This window comes from Choristoneura fumiferana, chromosome 24 (assembly GCF_025370935.1).
Source record: "Choristoneura fumiferana chromosome 24, NRCan_CFum_1, whole genome shotgun sequence".
NCBI lineage: Eukaryota > Metazoa > Arthropoda > Insecta > Lepidoptera > Tortricidae > Choristoneura > Choristoneura fumiferana.
In genome coordinates this window covers 13978111-13995428 of record NC_133495.1, presented here as the reverse complement: position 1 = coordinate 13995428, position 17318 = coordinate 13978111, and the positions used below count along the sequence as shown (strand labels likewise).

The following is a 17318-nucleotide window of genomic DNA, read 5'->3' as shown; positions in this document are numbered from 1 at the left end:
ATTGTAAAAAAAAACCATTATGAATTAAACATTTCTAAATTAAGAGTGTATATATTTTAAAGTATGTACAAAGACCGTACGAGCTCGTTGGCTCTCTGTATAATCTTCTCAATATATAAAAATAAATCCCTATTTCCCTAGGTCACGACATCACGCGTGAACGACTGGACCGATTTCTGTAATTCTTTTTTTTTTGTTGTGTTTGCTATTGTAAGGAGAAAGTTGTTATAAAAGAAGGGAAAACTACACTGGGGGCCAAGCCGCGGGCACCAGCTAGTATAAAATAAAATGCTGGCATTTTAGAGCTTACATGCTTCGCCTGTACGTGTGATAAAAAATCTACTTCACAGATTCTTATACACAACTCGTACCCATTCGTAACAAACTACAAAAGTGCTCCGTCGGTAATATATTTCTATGCTCTTAGAGTAAAATTACCCATGAATTAGTCTAATATTTGATTTGACAACCCAGTTTTTTTTTAATTTATCCCTTTATGAAAAGATAAAAGAATTAGTCCATACAATAATTTTTAGACAGTCATATTATTAAGAAAATTAACTTGATATTTAACACAACTGTTGATCAATAAGTACTTGCACTTTTTGCAATAAAGATTTTGCTTTTGACGGGATAGGAATACAATGAAGCAAAAGCCCAAAACCAAAGCGCGGAACTGTATATAACCATTATATAATCTGTGGCCAATGGTATGATGATTGACATTTCCACAGACTAATCAGAGAACTAACGTTCGACGGGTAACTTCTATAGAAAAAAAACGACCATACAAATATCGCTTATAGATTTGGACAGTTACTTTTTTTTTATTTCTTGTGAAATTCTTGGGGCTGTGACATGGTCTGGTATGCCAAAAAAGATTTGTAGCTTCGTATTCGGTACATTCATTATTTAATTTATTTCAAAATGTGGGTCATGAAAAAAACACTTTTATTTTGCTATATTTCTTAATCTCGTTTTACATTTTTTCGCTCGCTTGCATAGGAGGTAAGATTATTTTGAAGACGAATCACATCTATGCCTTTTATGATTCAAGGCTTAAGGATTGTATTTATTGGGTTCCCTTTATCTTGTATAATATCGATTCTCCAAATTACACTTCGCATAACAGGTATCTCATATTTTTTTTTAGCTGAATGATACTTTTGCATAATCATCACTTTGCATCATTATCAGTTCGAATAATAGTCATTTCTCAAAATATAACATAGCAGAACACTCATATCGCCGAATATACTTTTGCAGAATATTAACTAGCAAAACATTAATATCGCCAGAGTAAACTAACCACTACTACTTTGGACTATTGTTTTTACACGGAATTTTAAATAGCGCGTATACTTTCTACGAAGGACAAAGGGCCTCGCAAAGACCTCGCAATGGGTAAGGTCACCGCTGCCACTACGTACAGAGATAGGTACTAATGAACGTTGTCTGAAATATCTGTCGTTGGCATTGACAACTATACTATGATAAGTGACAAGAATGAGGTACATTGCGCGGGGACGTGGAAGCTGTCATTTTCTATAATCGAATCGAACCCAGAGACAATGAGAGTATTTTTCCTTTCCTATCAAGACACAAGACAACCGGCCGTGGACATTTCCTTTGACAACAACAACAACGTTTCGTTTGTTTCGTGGTGTGGTCTTTATTTAGTTTGTTATGCACTTTACAGTATAAGGGATGCGCTTGGTTTCACGTCGTAAGATTCGGCTTCGATTGTCGTTAACTGGCTTGCATTCCTAATCCACATTATAAGCTAAATTATCGTGCTGGTCGTGCGCGTTTGTTTGGTTTAAAACTATTTTTTTTATATAAAAAGATGGCATTAAATCCTCGATCAGGCAGGCTCGCTTATGAAATTAAGCTGTTCCAAACAAGGCCTCCATGGGGCGTCGTTTGCAATTTCGAGAAAGATGATCAGTGCGACATGTTTTTGGTGACAATGCGAGGTCCTAAGGGGACTCCTTACGAAGACGGGTCATTTAAGCTTACTATAACTATCCCGGAGAAGTACCCGTTCGAGCCGCCGCTTGTGAAGTTTGTGACACCGGTGTATCATCCAAATATTGATAAAGGTGAGCTATTTACTTACCTACCGCTTCTTTGCCATCTACCTACCTTAACTGCTTCTCTAAAATGCACCTCTGCATTGTACATACTAACTGCTGCCTTACTCAGTGATGTCTATTAACTAATTATGAATTCATTTATTCAGTGCTAAATCCGTCAACCTACTTTTTAAAGTAGCTTGTTGCCGTGGTAATATCATCTTCTTAAAAGTATGATTTTATGGTGTACAAATCCAAGTACCTGGGCGACCAACTTCAACGAGAAAATTATTTTAGAAAAAACATAGGGCGGCGGATATAAAGTGGCCTACACTCCTAAAAAACATAAATCCGCCACTGTCATTTTGTAATTTCAAGCTGTTTATTGTAATTTAAAAATAGTGATCTTATTACATGGTACTGTGTGTGAAACTTTCACATAAAAAAATGAAAACACCTTTTTCTAGAGATCTGAAAAACAGATAAAAACAGATTTCATTAAAATCTTAAGAGCTGTTTATGCTTTAAATATAAATGAATATACAAGTTTTTCCGTTTATAATGACACAAGATAAATAGTTGATTCATTTGGCAAATAAGTGATGTCTTAGCTATTGGCGTACAAAATATAGGAGAATCATGTTTTGACTCATTATGAGAAGTATGCCAGTTTGTTGGTGATGCAATTATCTGTAACAATATTTATTGCATTTCCAGGTGGTCGAATTTGTATGGATCTACTCAAAATGCCACCCAAAGGTGCCTGGACTCCAACAATAACCCTTGACACGCTCCTCATTACACTGCAGACTCTCCTGGCCAACCCGAACCCCGACGACCCCCTCATGATGGACATAGCTATGGAATATAAGGAAAATATAGATACATTTATGAAGAATGCTCGGGCTCACACTGAAAAACATGCTAGGGAAGTGTGAACAATATTTGGATTCATCTAAATTTTAATGATAAATGTATTCTGCCCTCCTAAGCCAAAAGGCAGTATCTAAAAAAAAACACTTGAGTTACTTATTAGTACTATTTTGTAGCTAACATTCTGCATCACATGGTATAAATTACTCAAAAGGTTTTTTTTTGGAGATACCGCCTTTTGGATTAGGAGGGCAGTATATTTTTTATCTGTTAAATTAGTAATAGTTATTTGAGGCAAACAAGACTGAACAATATGAAGGACTTCAAAATAACATAAGACATCCAACAAATGCATAAGTTGTCACCTAGAATCAGATAAAATAGAAACTGAGTTCACATACAAAACTGTAGTCACATGTTTAAGTACATCAAAAATGTGTGCTCTAGAGAAAGTGGCATTCTCATTTTTTTCCCACAAGCACACAGTAGGTATGTCATCTTTGGGAGCAGAGATACAGATTAAAGTTTGTCTGTAAAAGCTTAGAACTGTCTAGAGTATAGGGCCATGGCAGTATGAAATTTAAGTCAAATAAATTGGACTGGCAACACACACAAAAAATTGGTTACAAATATGTAACAGGGACACACATAGTCTCATGTCTTCACTAAACACTGTTTTAACTCAACTCAAACTATCTACAATGCCTTCCAATTTCCATTTCCTAGCGGATCTCTCATTTCATGCCTTGAAAGCTTTATTGACCACCCAAGTCCTACTTGTACAGTCGAAGAAACTGGAGCATGTACTATTAGCCAAATATGTGGTCTACCATCCTAAAGTAGATTGTTGTTTGCATGTCATAAAACAATAATGCTAATAGACATGTCTGTCAACTGAAAGTTCCACTTTAGCAACATATTCGTTTGATAGGAACTTGTTTACAAATTGATGGACCACTTATTTGGCTGATGGTACCTGGGTACCATTTTCATAACCAATTTCGCTATGATTTCTTTGGCAAATGAATGGATGTCAACAGGACATTAGTAGCACAAAGGTTATGTTTCCTCAAAAACAACCACTTATACTACTTATACTACTATAAACTACACTTTATACTAGGCATTTCATAGATTGTGTCTTGTGATTGTGCTACAGAGCAAGAGCTGAGTTTTAAAAGTTTAAAAATGACACTAGGCAATACAGTACTTGCCCTGTAAGTGTAGGTGGATCCATGTCTGTATGTGTCAAATATAAACCCTCATCATTTTTTGTACAAATAGTAATAACAACAATTTGTTAAGATTTTCATCAACTTTATTTTAATTATAGATAGTGTAAGCGTAAGTTCATAATTTATTATTGCGATGGTAATCAGGTTACTGTAATGCAACTATTATTATGAACAAATAAACTATTATTTTTACTACATTCATGATTTTATTCATTCTCATACTGAATACTGAATGATAAAAGAAATTTAGAATATTATGTAAAATGCAATTTTTAATACAACAGTTTTGTTTCTAAAACTTAAGAAATAATGTAACAACTCTTAAACTGCTGTACTGGTTGGCTGTGACTTTGATTCCCAGGCCATCATAGAACCGTGTCGTAATGACATTTTACGTCATAGACAAATAATATTATTTACTATGACAGGGTTCCATGGTGGCCTAGGAATCAGATTGGTTGACTATACGGATCTAGATGAGATCTTTCACATAGATTATATTTTTTATAGCAGAAAATAGCATAGTTCACACAGAATAGTGACTTCTGAATCATCATATCAGCCATAGGACGTCCACTGTTGGACATAGTAGCCTCCCCCATAGACCTCCAGTTGCCTCGGTTGGAAGCGGCTTACATCCACCGTCAAGGCGTCAACCCGCGACTTTAACCAGGTCATCCGTCCGTCTCGTCGTCCTACGCTGTGCTTGCCGATCCGCGGTCTGAATAATACGATACATTAAAAAGAAATTCATACATAATTATTCTATAAAAGCCAACAAGGCCTTATTTACACTACAATATGATACAAGGCCGATCTATTAGGCCTACTAAATAGTTACATTGTTTAGCTAAAACCACAAGCCAATAGCCGGGTATCCACTGAGCGAGCCGCCGCGCGCGGCAGCCATTTTCGGTGCGATTTTGAGCCATGTGTCGAACAGAATCATGCGTCATGCACTTGCCTCGCGAGGCGGCTCGCTCAGTGGAGACCCGGCTATTCAATGAGGGTCTCTTGACAGGCAAAATATTGCTAGATGGCGCTAGTATCGTGAAGTCCGTTTGATGTTTCAGTCTTGCTTGCGACGGGCTCATTTAGTTTTTTAACCAATCACAAACATGACACAAATGTCAGTTTTTTTTTTTTTTTTTTTTTAATGGCTTTCATCCTTGCTTTTTTAGCAAGATGTATTTTGCCAATGTCAAAGTTGTTAAACTGACCTCACAATACGAGCACCAACTAATGTCACAGAAACCCTTGTTACCAGTAACATAATAATTAAATGGTAATCAATGTCTTTGAGTGCCGTAGTTAATTCAACAGCAACCTTAGCTTGTTTTATTCATCCCGTATCAGTACTGCTATCATCACCAGAACTAGCGCTTTCCGTTTCACTAGAACTATCACTCCTAGTTTCCTTACTAACTTCTTGATTATTTTCAGCGGGTCGTTCCTTAGGCGTTTTGACTTTAACCTCTTTCTTTTTACTTTTCTTGCCTTCTTCGCTCATTGCTGGTTTCAAAGTTTCCGTTGACGCAGTAGCAACCATCTTGGATTCTGTGTGGGTTTCAGATGGTTTGAAGTCATCTTCTTCGTCTATCGGTTTTCGGCTAGCAGCTGATGCTGCTACAGCCATTTTGTAAGCTTCTGGATACTGTGTGCTGAAAATGAAATAGATTTTTAAATGAAAAATTGTTTTTAGTAAAACACTTGTATTATTGTATTATTGCAGTTCAAATAATCTTCTAAGATTTTATACAAGTTGTCTTCAAATTCTCCCAGAATATTTCAGGTGGTAATTGGCTTAGTGTGACTGAAAGGATGTGTAAAGTTTCTTAATCATTTACAGTCAATACCGATTATAGCAACACCAATTATAATGACATAATGGATGTAACAACGAAGAAAAATTTCCAAAACAATCTTACATACAAAATAACACTTTGACGGTTAAAGACACAATGGTGCGATGCGATATATGTATCACATGAGGAACCTTTCACAATAAAATACGAGTACACATTTGAACAGGAATACGAATCCATTGAATGTGCTTCCATTAATTTAAAGCACTTAATACAATTACTTTTCTTAATAAAACCATTTATATTTCAAGTGAGGTTTTTTATAAAGGTATATTTCTGTATTTTGTATAGCATGTTTAAAACATTACTAGCGGTATATTGGTACAAGTGGCATGCTAATGTTAGCGTTTATTGGTGCAAGTGATAAAAACGTTTATAAATCAATAGATGAAGGTAAAAGAGCATCTGTTTTATTGTTCATTGCAAGCCACATAAGTATTTCATCTAAAAATTCATATACAATATAAAAATATCGTTAGATCAGTAATCTACGCATTACGCCGTATACTGGAGCAAGTGGTAATAAGCTCAGTATACCGCACAACTACAAGATGTAAAATACGCGTATAGTAGTGTATCTGCAATTTTCTCAAAAACTATAAGAAATTTCAAAATTCCATGAATACAGGTAGAAAGCAAATATTTTCTTTGGAACCAATGCAAAATTTTGAAAAGTTATATCATCAAATGAGAAAGTTACAGGTTTTGGAACCTTTGAACAGCTCTCCTGTAAATTTATGATTATGCACTTGTACCAGTATACGTAGGAGGTGTCGTTATATTGATAATGTAGTATTATTATGTTGTTACTTTACATAAATGAAGAAAAACAATTACTTATAATGAGTAGTTTCAAAAATCATTTCAAAAAAGAAGAAGAGAATTACATTATTATTTTGTTTAATTTTTACACTTTTAATAAAAACATATTTTACAAAAACGAAACTTGGAGTGATCACTAGTATATAGAACAAGCATTGATAATTGAAATTATCGATATAGGAACTCACTACCTGGCACAAAATTTTACCCCATGGATTCCTCTGTCTGTAGATGACTAACCTCAGTTTAGTCTTAATGGCGCGTATCTTCTTGAATATGAACTCGAGATCCTTCCTCATGTCCAGTAGAAGTTGCGTGTGCTTCTTGAACTCGGTGGAGGCTGCCCGGAGCCGGCTAGCTGACAGATGATTGCAATTTGTCAGCATTTCTGTGGTTTTTTCAAAACGCTGCAACCTGGAATCAGTGGTAAACCATAGCATTATGAACGGTTCCCTGGGCGCGGATCTGAGTGCGTAATCGGATTTAACTGGATAGTTTGATGAAGATGTCTGGTGAAAAAAGCATTTTCCCAGCAATGGGACCCAATTATATGCTAATTATTAAAATAACAGTGACATATTCTTTTTCAGTAGATTTTCATGCTTAAATTGTTATTATTTCAATAGCTTACATGTTTTTTTGAGCTCGTATAATGGTTTCTACGTCGGTTTGGTCGACCATTCCAGCTAGTCCTTGTACAAAAACTTCTGGCGCTGTGTAGTTTTGAAAGCATTCTATTGAGAAATCACTCTCCGGTGTTTCGTTCGCCATTATTTATTATAATAAATAGCAATTTTATGTTAAAAATAAAATATAGGCATCTCGACTCGAAGAAAGCCACAATTCTTTTTTTTTGACGTTGACAAGCTATTAACAACATGACATTTATGAAAATCAAAATCGACGATCGTGTCGATCGTTTTATTACGCGCGGCGCGGGGAGATTTAAAGAACTAAAAGAACAACATGGAAAAGTGCCTTAAATTATAGTTTTCTTTACATTTATGGTTCTGGAACTAGTATTTGTTTAAATTAAAAAGATAAGTAAGAGGTAGTTATAGCCGAGGCAGTGATAATCATAGTTTTATGTGTTATTGAATTTGATTCTAAAATTAGGTTTTTGCGTAGAACAAAACGAACGTAGAAATAACGCATGTCAACTCTTAGTGTCACTTGACGGTAATTTGACATATTTGTTTTTTTTTCTAGGGATTTAACCAAAGAGGGAGGAGAGACATGGAATCTGTGTGATTTTATATCCTCTAATAATATAAGACTATAGTTCTATCTAATCAATAACAACATCTTTTGTCTTTGTCGCAGTGACGTGACTCCCGCAACAGCGTTCGGCCGAAAAGGATTTTTTTTTTCTATTTTCAAAATTATTTTCTTGCTGCTGTCAAACTGTTGGCGTTCTGCAGAATCAACCGCAACCCGGTCATCGTTCATCCACCATCACCTCTCATATTTCGTTTTCTAGAATTTTTTTACCGTACAACGGCAAAAACTACTAGACACTGGCAAAATTGTCCTCCGATGGACAGAGCCATATTTTTTTTAAAGAAACAACAACAACAACCGCAACCCTGTCATCGCAACTGACATTGGCCCAAGCCTTAAGGCCGCCATTGAGGGAATAATAATAATAATGAGAGACATGGAATAATATATTTGGATTTAACTATTCTTGAACAATTCCAAAAGGCTAAGGCAAAATGTATTCGCGATTACATACAATAGTTTAAAAAAAAAAAAATTTGAAACGGGCATCGTATAAATTTGTCACATTTAAGAAAACAAAACATGTACATCTCACAATTGACGATAACTAACATCTTGTCACATCAGCCAACCTGAAAAGCATGTCTGAGGCTGGCTGAGCTAAAATACCCACAAACATGAATTCTCATGTCATACTTGCTCAGGTTGGCTGCTGTACCTAACCAAAGCCACCCACACAGCCAGTGCCGCCATACTTGCTGCATAGAGAAAAATCACTAGAAATCCAATTTTTAACCGATTTAAATTTTATCTTCGCTAAACACTATCTGTTTATCTATATTTTCATAATAATATTAAGATATGGCAAAATCAAGAGTTGTCAAATACCGTATTTTCTGGTTTAAAAACTCCTATGTCCTTCGCTTCTCCCCGGGATTCAAACTATATACCAAATTTCATCTAAATCGGTTCAGCGGCTTAGACGTGTTAAGGTCAAACAAACAAACTTATAAGCTTTTAAATTGTATAATATTAGTGGGAAGACGGGGAAGTGGGATAGTGGGATATTGTTTTTACGTTATCGAAACAAGGCTACTACGAAATTCGAAAATCGAAGTTCGTGTCGTGTTGTCTCTCTCACTCTCGTATTAAATAATATAAGCGTCAGCGGGACGGCAAGATATGAAGTTCCAATTTTGCACTTCGTAGTTTAGGGCCTGCAGGGCTACTACGGAACTCGAAACTTGAAGTTTGTATCGTACCGTCCCTCTCGCTCTCGTATTAAATAGTACTTATAAGTCTCAGAGGGACCGCACGACATGAACCTTGAGTTTCGAGTTCCGTAGTAGCGAACTTCGTATGTTGCCGCCCCGTTGACGCTTATGTCATTTAATACGCGAGTGAAAGGAACAGTGCGATACGAACTTCGATTTGCGAGTTTCGTAGTAGCCCCTCGGCCCTTTACTACGAAATGAAAGAGTGAGAGGGACGGTACACGATACGAACTTCAATTTTCGAATTTCGTATACCCCGTTTAATTTAGGGTTTGCGGTCAAATTGTAACACACGTTTCTCGGTATTTTGAACACAAATGGACTAAAAATATCTACATGTACATTTATTAGCTGTATTTATCATGTTTTTATTATAGAAGTTAACTCAATTTTAAATAGTTTCGTTGTTTTAAAATAAATGGAGTATAGTAGCCCCTCAGGAAAGTTAAGTAATGTTCCAACTTCTTCAGTATTTATTTAGCATTGAATTGTCCTAACCCTTGAATATCAAGCTCAAAGGGGGCTCCGTAGTTCTGCAGGTCTTCGGTTAAACTCCTGCGCCACACTTGCGGTCTCACTGCTTCACTTTGTTGCTTCTGTATAAGTTTCTGCAACCTCAACTTTTGCCTCTTGGTCAACGGCAAAACGCTACGGGGATGCATCTTCAGAAAGGCTTTCTCTTTCCCAGTTCGGCTTAGTGGATATGCTTGACTATTCCGCAGCTTATTGTACACGTACTGGGGTACGTATATGTTTTCATTACTCTTTTTATGTGGTAAGACCTTTACTGCACTTTCAGGGCCAAAGATTAAAGATACTAGTCTTGTCTCTAGTTTATCAATATCGACAAATTTGGATTTAGCTTCTTCTTGCAAACGCTTGACAATTTTTTTTTGTCTCTTCGAGAGCCTTGTGAGGTCAATGCCGTGTTTTTGGTATAGAATGTACCTCATCAGTTTGTATATTGTCGTTGCTTTAAATTTTTGATAGTGATCGATAAATACATCTGGACTAACACCTTTCCTGTTGTTATTTGTTTCGATTACTTCATCGTTATTTCTATATACAGGCTTTTGGGAATTATCTTCTCGTGTCAGGTCTTTTGATCTAGTATAATCTCGGTGGTTGGATTTTTTATCAAGCAAATCATTCAGTTCGAGTAATACAACATTCAAGTCATCGTCGTTAGAAGTTTCCCTATCATTTTCATCGTAGTTTTTGTCTTTGTTATTTTTGCTAGTTCTCTTATAAGGTCTCTTACTTTTACATCCACATCTCAAGTTGTATCTTTGACCCATTCGAGGTGAATTGTATCCCCTATGAGGTTGATTGTTTTTACAACCACATCGTAGGTCACTGGATGAGCTCCTATCATTTTCTAGATCACTCTGTAGACTGTCCAAAATTTTTGAAAGTTCTTCGCTATTGTAGTCTCTGTCTTTGTTTTCGTCGTTACACCTGTCTCCGCTGCATCCACATCTAGTGCCACTGCATCCACACCTGCCTGTTGTTTCACATATGGCTTCTTCTATGTCTCTTAAGACTTTCTGATTCGCGTTGCTTTGGGGCTTATTTAGAGAATGTTCAGCTGCAGCAAGTCTCTTTTTCAGATTATTGCCTTCGAATATTACAACGGGCTTTTGTAAGTTCATAAGATTAGAATTTTTATTATTCTTGCTGTGGTGTTTGATTTTATCAGTATCATCCAAGCCATCGCCTTGTGGACTTTGAACAATAAATTCCTGCATTGCACTTCCGATTTGCGGGATATTTAATACTTCATGGATGTTATATGAATTTTGTGGTTTCTGACTTGTTAGCGCAGCTAGAGCTACCAGAATGGCCATAGTTAGTAGCCCCATAGCTGCGACTGCCACAAAATCAGTTTTTATAATAGCTCGTTGAAATTATTGTACATTCACGAGGCGAAGAGGTTTTGAAATTGACCGTGTGATTATTTTTTTATGTGAATTGCCACTTAAATTTTGCACGCATCATGTTTTTTAGATACTTATAACTTATATGTTAAATCCTATTATCTTAATTACTTTTATTGATGCGTTATTTACTAGTTAAATTATTATTCATTGCTCTATAATCAGCAGAAATATGTAAAGAAAGATTTGCCTATCGATTTGAACCTGATATCTCTACTGTTGATTAGTATACACCACAAAGCACAAAATTGACGGTAAGACTGGGTTCAAATGTGAAAATAAATAAAAGACAAGAAATAGTTATTTGTGTCACAAGGGAGCAAAATGGTGTATTTACGGCGGGCGTACATTAAATCCAGAATGTAGCGAAGGATTTTACAATAATAATCCTGAGCGTAATGAAGGATTCAAGACGTGTTAACGCCCGAGATGAAAATAATTTCGCTCCCGAGTGGCTCATACAACTTTTCACACCGAGCATCAAGAAACTTAAAAAAATATATATTCTACATATTATTAAAGAAAAACCAGCATAAAAAATGGCGTGGCTTTACAATTATCAACTTCAATAAAATGGCATTTGCAATAAAACACTTAGAAAAGCCTTGAACAGAAAAGTTGCACTTTGCTCCCTCTCGTCAGGGAGGAAAAGTTACTTTTCTGAAGGAGAGGTGTGAAAAGAATATTTTTAAATCTCGAATTTTAATTTGGAGACGTTCGAAGTCTTCGCGGCCAGTATTTACTTAGTTCTTTTTTTAAACAAGGCATTATTTATTAAGTTTTCAGCCTAAGGGGCTGTTTCACCATCCATTGATTAGTGTTAACCGACGGTTAAATGTGATGCCGTCTCCGTCTATTCGAACAAAACAAATAGAGACGGCACCACACCTAACCGCCAGTTAACACTAATCAATGGATGGTGAAACAGCCCCTTAATCTTATAATTTTCAAATTTTAAATTAGTAACTTTCAAATTTTAGTAAGGTTTAAATTTTAGGAGGGGGCAGTGTTACGGCGGTGGGTTAGGTGGTAAACTTTGATCGTGTTTTTCGACCCCTTGGAGGCGTTTTCAGCAAGCTGGAATACTGTTTCAGGCCGTTTCAGAGGATGCTCTATCACATATTAGTTTATCAAAATTTCACCCCAGTTGCCGTCGTTTTCAGGCGCCTGAAACATGTTTTCAGTCCGTTTCAGGCCACCCTCTATCCGATGACGCCATAACCTGAAAACCAGTTTTCAGGCGTTTTCAGGACCCCTTCAGGGCCCCTGAAGTACATTTCAGTATATGGCGAAATTTTCAATATGAGTGAAAGAGATAGCACGATTAGAAAGAGATAGCTATACTGAGAACATTCGAGAAGGTGTGTGACAAGGATAGCCTATATGTGTGAGAGAGACAGACAGATGACCCTATTTCTGGAATATTCTAGTAACTGTGTTAGAGACAAACACTACTCGTTTCTGGAACATTCGAGATGTAGGTATGACGTCCTAGCTGGACTGTTCTCGAACTTTGTGGACCGATTCACCGGGGGTATATAAGCCGGGCGAGGTTGCGGCGGAGTCAGAGTTTCGAATGCGATACCGAGAGATAAACATCGAAGAGAATCAAAGCGACTAGTAAGTGAGTTTTAGAGTGCGAAATTACTGTAAACTGTTTTTAAGTGTTTTGTAAAGTTAAGTAACAGTGTGAAAATATCCTATCTTATTCATTGCTGCACAGAAATGCAAATGTTTAGATAGTTTAATGGGGGAACTTCAATAAGACGCCAATTGACGTTTTTTTTACATTTAGTTAAATACCTATCCAAACCAAGTATAACTATAATTTTTTATCATAAACAGCCTTAATATTTTGAGTGTCTCCTCTAACCGAAAATACAAACTGAGACATGGATGCACAGAAAAACCAGAAAAAGAGACCAGCACTGGGAATTGAACCCTGGTCCTCAGCATTCCGTGCTGCGTGCTATAACCCCTACACCACTGCTGTCTCCTCTAAGTTTTCGGAGCCGAGCTAACTTCACGCACATTTTAAATATATGCTCTAAAATAAAATTAGTTAGACGGATTTTTTTACCCGTTTGTTCGAAGGAGAATTATGTTTTTAGGTTAGTTCTGTTCTTTGTTTTTATATCTATGTAAACCTTGTAAGTTACCGTTATATTGTATTATATTACATTTACATATAAAGTGCGTGTAAATACAGTGTCATAGTAATAAAACGAAATAAAGGCGCGAAAACATTTATTATAAAACTCTTGGAACTTGTAAGTATCCTTTAACCTTCATCGCGATTGGCACAGCGTGGTGCATCAAGACCTCCTTTACTGAATCTGTGCCACTCCGTCTAGACGGCATTTCATCAGTTTGGCCACCATGCAAATAATCGACCAACTTTTTTCTATAGTCTGTGGACCTGAATTGTTCGAGGTTCCTTTCAAAATTCTGCTCTTGTTCTGCGCTCCTCATGTCATCATGCCAAGCGAAACCTTCGCTTCTGGTCCCCGATCTTCTGCTTATTTGACGCATGATGTTAAAGAGTTGGCGTCCTAACTTTTCGTATCTAGCATCTGGATTTTGAGTCGTCGTGAAGGTTTCGTAGTTCACTAGTTCTACTGGGACGTATTGGCTGAAATAGATTAGTTGCTTAAGTGGTATGCCACACGCTTATTCAGGGGCTACTACGAAACTCAAAAATCGAAGTTCGTATTCGTACCGTCTCTCTCACTCTCGTATTAAATAATATAAGCGTCAGCGGGACGGGACGATACGAAGTTCTAATTTTGTACTTCGTTTAGTATAGTGGTTTTTCACATTTTTTTGAAATCATCGCCTTAATTACGTGTATTTTTAACTTAGATGAATGATTGGTCTCGCGCGCTCGCTCGACTAGATACCGCCGGCGTACTTGTCAAATGCGGCAACAAATAGTACGCCGAATTCGGCGTACCCGAGCCCGAGGCGAGTCAGTCGGCTTCAACGATTTCTTAGAAATTTGGTATGTAGGGGTTTTCGTGGATGAAAAATCGATCTAGCTTGGTCTTATCTCTGGGAAAACGCTTGGTACCGAGTTATAGCCCGAGCAGAGCTCGGTGGACCAGGTATTAAATATTTATTTATGTGTATTATTCATTAAAAAAAAAGTTCACAGATTGTTACCTAATTAAAAAAAGTCATAAATTTCCCCATAAACTTACTTAACACATTAAACTAACTGTAACGGTCAATCCAGTGGTTTAAACGTGACTGAGTAACAAACAGACTTACAAACTTTCGCATTTATAATATTAGTGGGATGTATGGTCTGTCCCAGAATTCGAGATACTAAAATGACGTTTCATGTGTTACCTGTTTTTTGCGTCTCATAAATAGTGATGTGCCGCAACCGGTTATTACCGAAAGATTTTGTAGGTACCTATGTATGTATGTCGTAAAATATTAAGATATGAACGGATCCGTGATGTACTAAAATGTAGGGCACTTAGGACATTCTAGAAAAGGTAAAATAGGTCTAATAAAAATGCGACCGTTTTCGAGATATTTCGACTTTTTATAGATGTTGATGTTTAAGTTTCAATTTCATTCTAAGTAAGTTTTACATTAACTAAATAATATGAGAATAATGAATATTTGATTTATTATTCTATGATATGAATATCTAAATAAAAACACGAGAAAACGCACTGATCACATCCGATGACAATACGAGTAAAGTAACGAAAATCGGTTGAATACCACTTGAATACAAACATGAACAATGACGTTGTGTGATATCTGAGGGCTACTCCGGAATTCGAAAATCAAAGTTTCCCTCTCACTTACGTATTAAATTAAATAGTAGTGTCAGAAGGACGAACGACACGAACTTCGATTTTCGAATTTCGTAGTAGCCCTGCTGGTGCTGGCCCTGACTACGAAATGCAAAACTCGAACTTCGTATGTTGCCGTCCCGCTGACGCTTATCTCATTCAATACGCGAGTGAAAGGGACGGTGCCATACGAACTTCGTTTTTCTAGTTTTGTAGTAGCCCCTCTGTATTATTTTTACGTTGGCACTAAGTGATGAACACTGTATTTTTACCTGTGCTTAGATTTCATCACTTTATCGTATGATAAAGTAAAATGGAAAGTAGAATATTGAATGCATTAATGTTATTTTTGTTATCGTAAAATAAACATTTTATCGGTTATTTACGAAACCGGAATCACGGAGCAGCACTGTTCCTTTTATGCTGGCCACATTATTTTTACGTTTGACATTTCAGACTGTCATTTTAGTATCTCGAATTCTGGGACAGACCATAGGATAGGATAGGACCCCAGTATGTTACACCTATATACCATACCTATAGTCTGTCAAAAAAGAGAAGAAATTAAAAAGTGGCAACACTGTAGTGTCCTCCCTTTTTGGTTTGACAGGGTTTGAAAGGGATGACACTACAGTGCTGCCACTTTTTAATTTCTTCTCTTTTTTGACAGACTATATCTATACCTGTGTTTTCTGTACTGCTTACTATGTGTTGGTGTGCAATAAACTGTTATTGTATTGTATTGTTACCCCATGAGATTTCCCGATCGCCTGAAGTCCTCCTTTTCAGCGTACTCTCCCGCGTCAAACAGAGGTGACACGTCGAATCGGTCGTTTGTTTCGTCGAACCTGACGTCTGGCTTCATCTCGAACTGGCAGAGCACGCATGGCAGGAGCAGCACAAAGAAATGACTGTGCTAAAAGATAAACAGACTGATAACCTAATCAACAAAAACTTGGAAAACCCCCGACATTGTCACTTCAAAGTTCAATATCTCAAAAACGGCTGAAACTAATGTCTAAGAACCATCGCTAAAAAACTTGCTTTCAAAGACAAAAAACCGCATTCAAATCGGTTTAGCCGTTTAAGAGCTACGGTGCCACAGACAGACACAGACACACTAGCGGTCAAACTTATAATACCCCTCTTTTTGCGTCGGGGGTTAAAATCTAATTTTGAATAAGTTAAAAATGAAATTATTAATACATTTCACTGGCTATATTCCTGACGTGTTTCTAGGATTTTATCAAATCACTAATCACTTTCCTGCACATAATGTATGTCCCAGTCCCACTGCATGAATGTCTTAGCAGTCGCAGGTTTATCCAGGTTTCCTCACGTTTTCCTTCACTATAAAGCTCATGGTGAATTTCAAATGTAATTTCGCACATGAATTCTGAAAAACTCAGAACTCAGTGTTTGAGAGTCCTCGGTCAAAGCTCGTAGGTTACCTACCACGACTTATGTTCTGGCACTAACTGTAGGGAAAAATATAAAAAATTAGGCCCTGTTTGGACTTAACAATTTGGAATTAATTACAGTTAATAAAATATATACCAGGTACATGTATTTGTAGAACGAATAAGAATAAAGAATAAGAATGGTTTATTGGCTGATAAAATAGAAACACATACAGAAACACTGATATGACTGACTGACTTAATATACACATGCATGCTTATTCCTACCAGCCAAAATGGCCGCCACTCAGCCATGTGTCGCGAAAAGATCTGAAGATGATTTCGCTACGCTGATTTTCAGTGACGCCAGATACAGTTACATAGGTCCCCCAGTCGACTAGCTTACGAATTTACTACTTACGTCCGATGTTATTAAATGCTAGTGAAACTACAAAAATATAATTATACATCGCGTCGTGCTATACAGCTTAGTTATATGTTACGAGTATTTAAGTACCTAAATAAAAAGAGTCACTTCGAAACATTATCAAAGACGAAAGATAACTTTTTTCTTACTTGGTGTAGGCATGACTCAAAACAAAAGCATTGTGACCTAACACCGGAATGCAGGAGTTTGCAGCACATGAAAAGCACAAAATATGAATTTTTGCTTACCATTATTTCGTCTAATAATAAAATTGTCTGCGGATTAGTATTCCACTGTTGTATGGCGGCGTATAATCTGTAATTTAACGGTCGACGACTTTGCCAATTAGTTTTAGCTGCCATGCAGGCGTTAGACGT

General features: G+C 36.7%; 4 protein-coding genes across 9 annotated transcripts; 1 reads left to right on the top strand and 3 right to left on the bottom strand.

Moving 5' to 3' along the window:
- The first annotated feature begins 1574 nt into the window (after positions 1-1574).
- LOC141441539 (ubiquitin-conjugating enzyme E2 T-like) lies at positions 1575-4378 on the top strand. Its single transcript, XM_074106305.1, has 2 exons — positions 1575-2102; positions 2793-4378. The coding sequence occupies exons 1-2, from the start codon at positions 1847-1849 to the stop codon at positions 3011-3013; spliced, it is 477 nt and encodes a 158-aa protein (XP_073962406.1). The 5' UTR covers positions 1575-1846; the 3' UTR covers positions 3014-4378.
- A 156-nt stretch (positions 4379-4534) lies between these two features.
- LOC141441538 (kxDL motif-containing protein CG10681) lies at positions 4535-7742 on the bottom strand. 2 transcript variants are annotated; one of them, XR_012452811.1, is made up of 4 exons: positions 7502-7742; positions 7111-7284; positions 4790-5844; positions 4535-4666 (listed from the first exon to the last, which is right to left on the bottom strand). XR_012452811.1 is itself a non-coding variant. In XM_074106304.1 (3 exons), exons 1-3 carry the CDS (start codon positions 7639-7641, stop codon positions 5526-5528), a joined length of 633 nt encoding a protein of 210 aa, XP_073962405.1. In that variant the 5' UTR covers positions 7642-7742; the 3' UTR covers positions 4700-5525. The 2 variants fall into 2 exon arrangements, 1 of the variants encoding a protein (XP_073962405.1); XM_074106304.1 differs by lacking the exon at positions 4535-4666 and having other exon boundaries at positions 4700-5844.
- A 2078-nt stretch (positions 7743-9820) lies between these two features.
- LOC141441503 (uncharacterized) lies at positions 9821-11307 on the bottom strand. The gene has a single exon (XM_074106265.1). The coding sequence runs from the start codon at positions 11225-11227 to the stop codon at positions 9839-9841; it is 1389 nt and encodes a 462-aa protein (XP_073962366.1). The 5' UTR covers positions 11228-11307; the 3' UTR covers positions 9821-9838.
- A 2227-nt stretch (positions 11308-13534) lies between these two features.
- LOC141441682 (uncharacterized) lies at positions 13535-17318 on the bottom strand. 5 transcript variants are annotated; one of them, XM_074106484.1, is made up of 3 exons: positions 17190-17318; positions 15864-16030; positions 13535-13934 (listed from the first exon to the last, which is right to left on the bottom strand). In XM_074106484.1, the coding sequence occupies exons 1-3, from the start codon at positions 17301-17303 to the stop codon at positions 13553-13555; spliced, it is 663 nt and encodes a 220-aa protein (XP_073962585.1). In that variant the 5' UTR covers positions 17304-17318; the 3' UTR covers positions 13535-13552. The 5 variants fall into 5 exon arrangements, with proteins under 5 accessions (XP_073962585.1, XP_073962586.1, XP_073962589.1 ...); XM_074106485.1 differs by lacking the exon at positions 17190-17318 and adding an exon at positions 17091-17183; XM_074106488.1 differs by lacking the exon at positions 17190-17318 and adding an exon at positions 17091-17176 and having other exon boundaries at positions 15864-16025.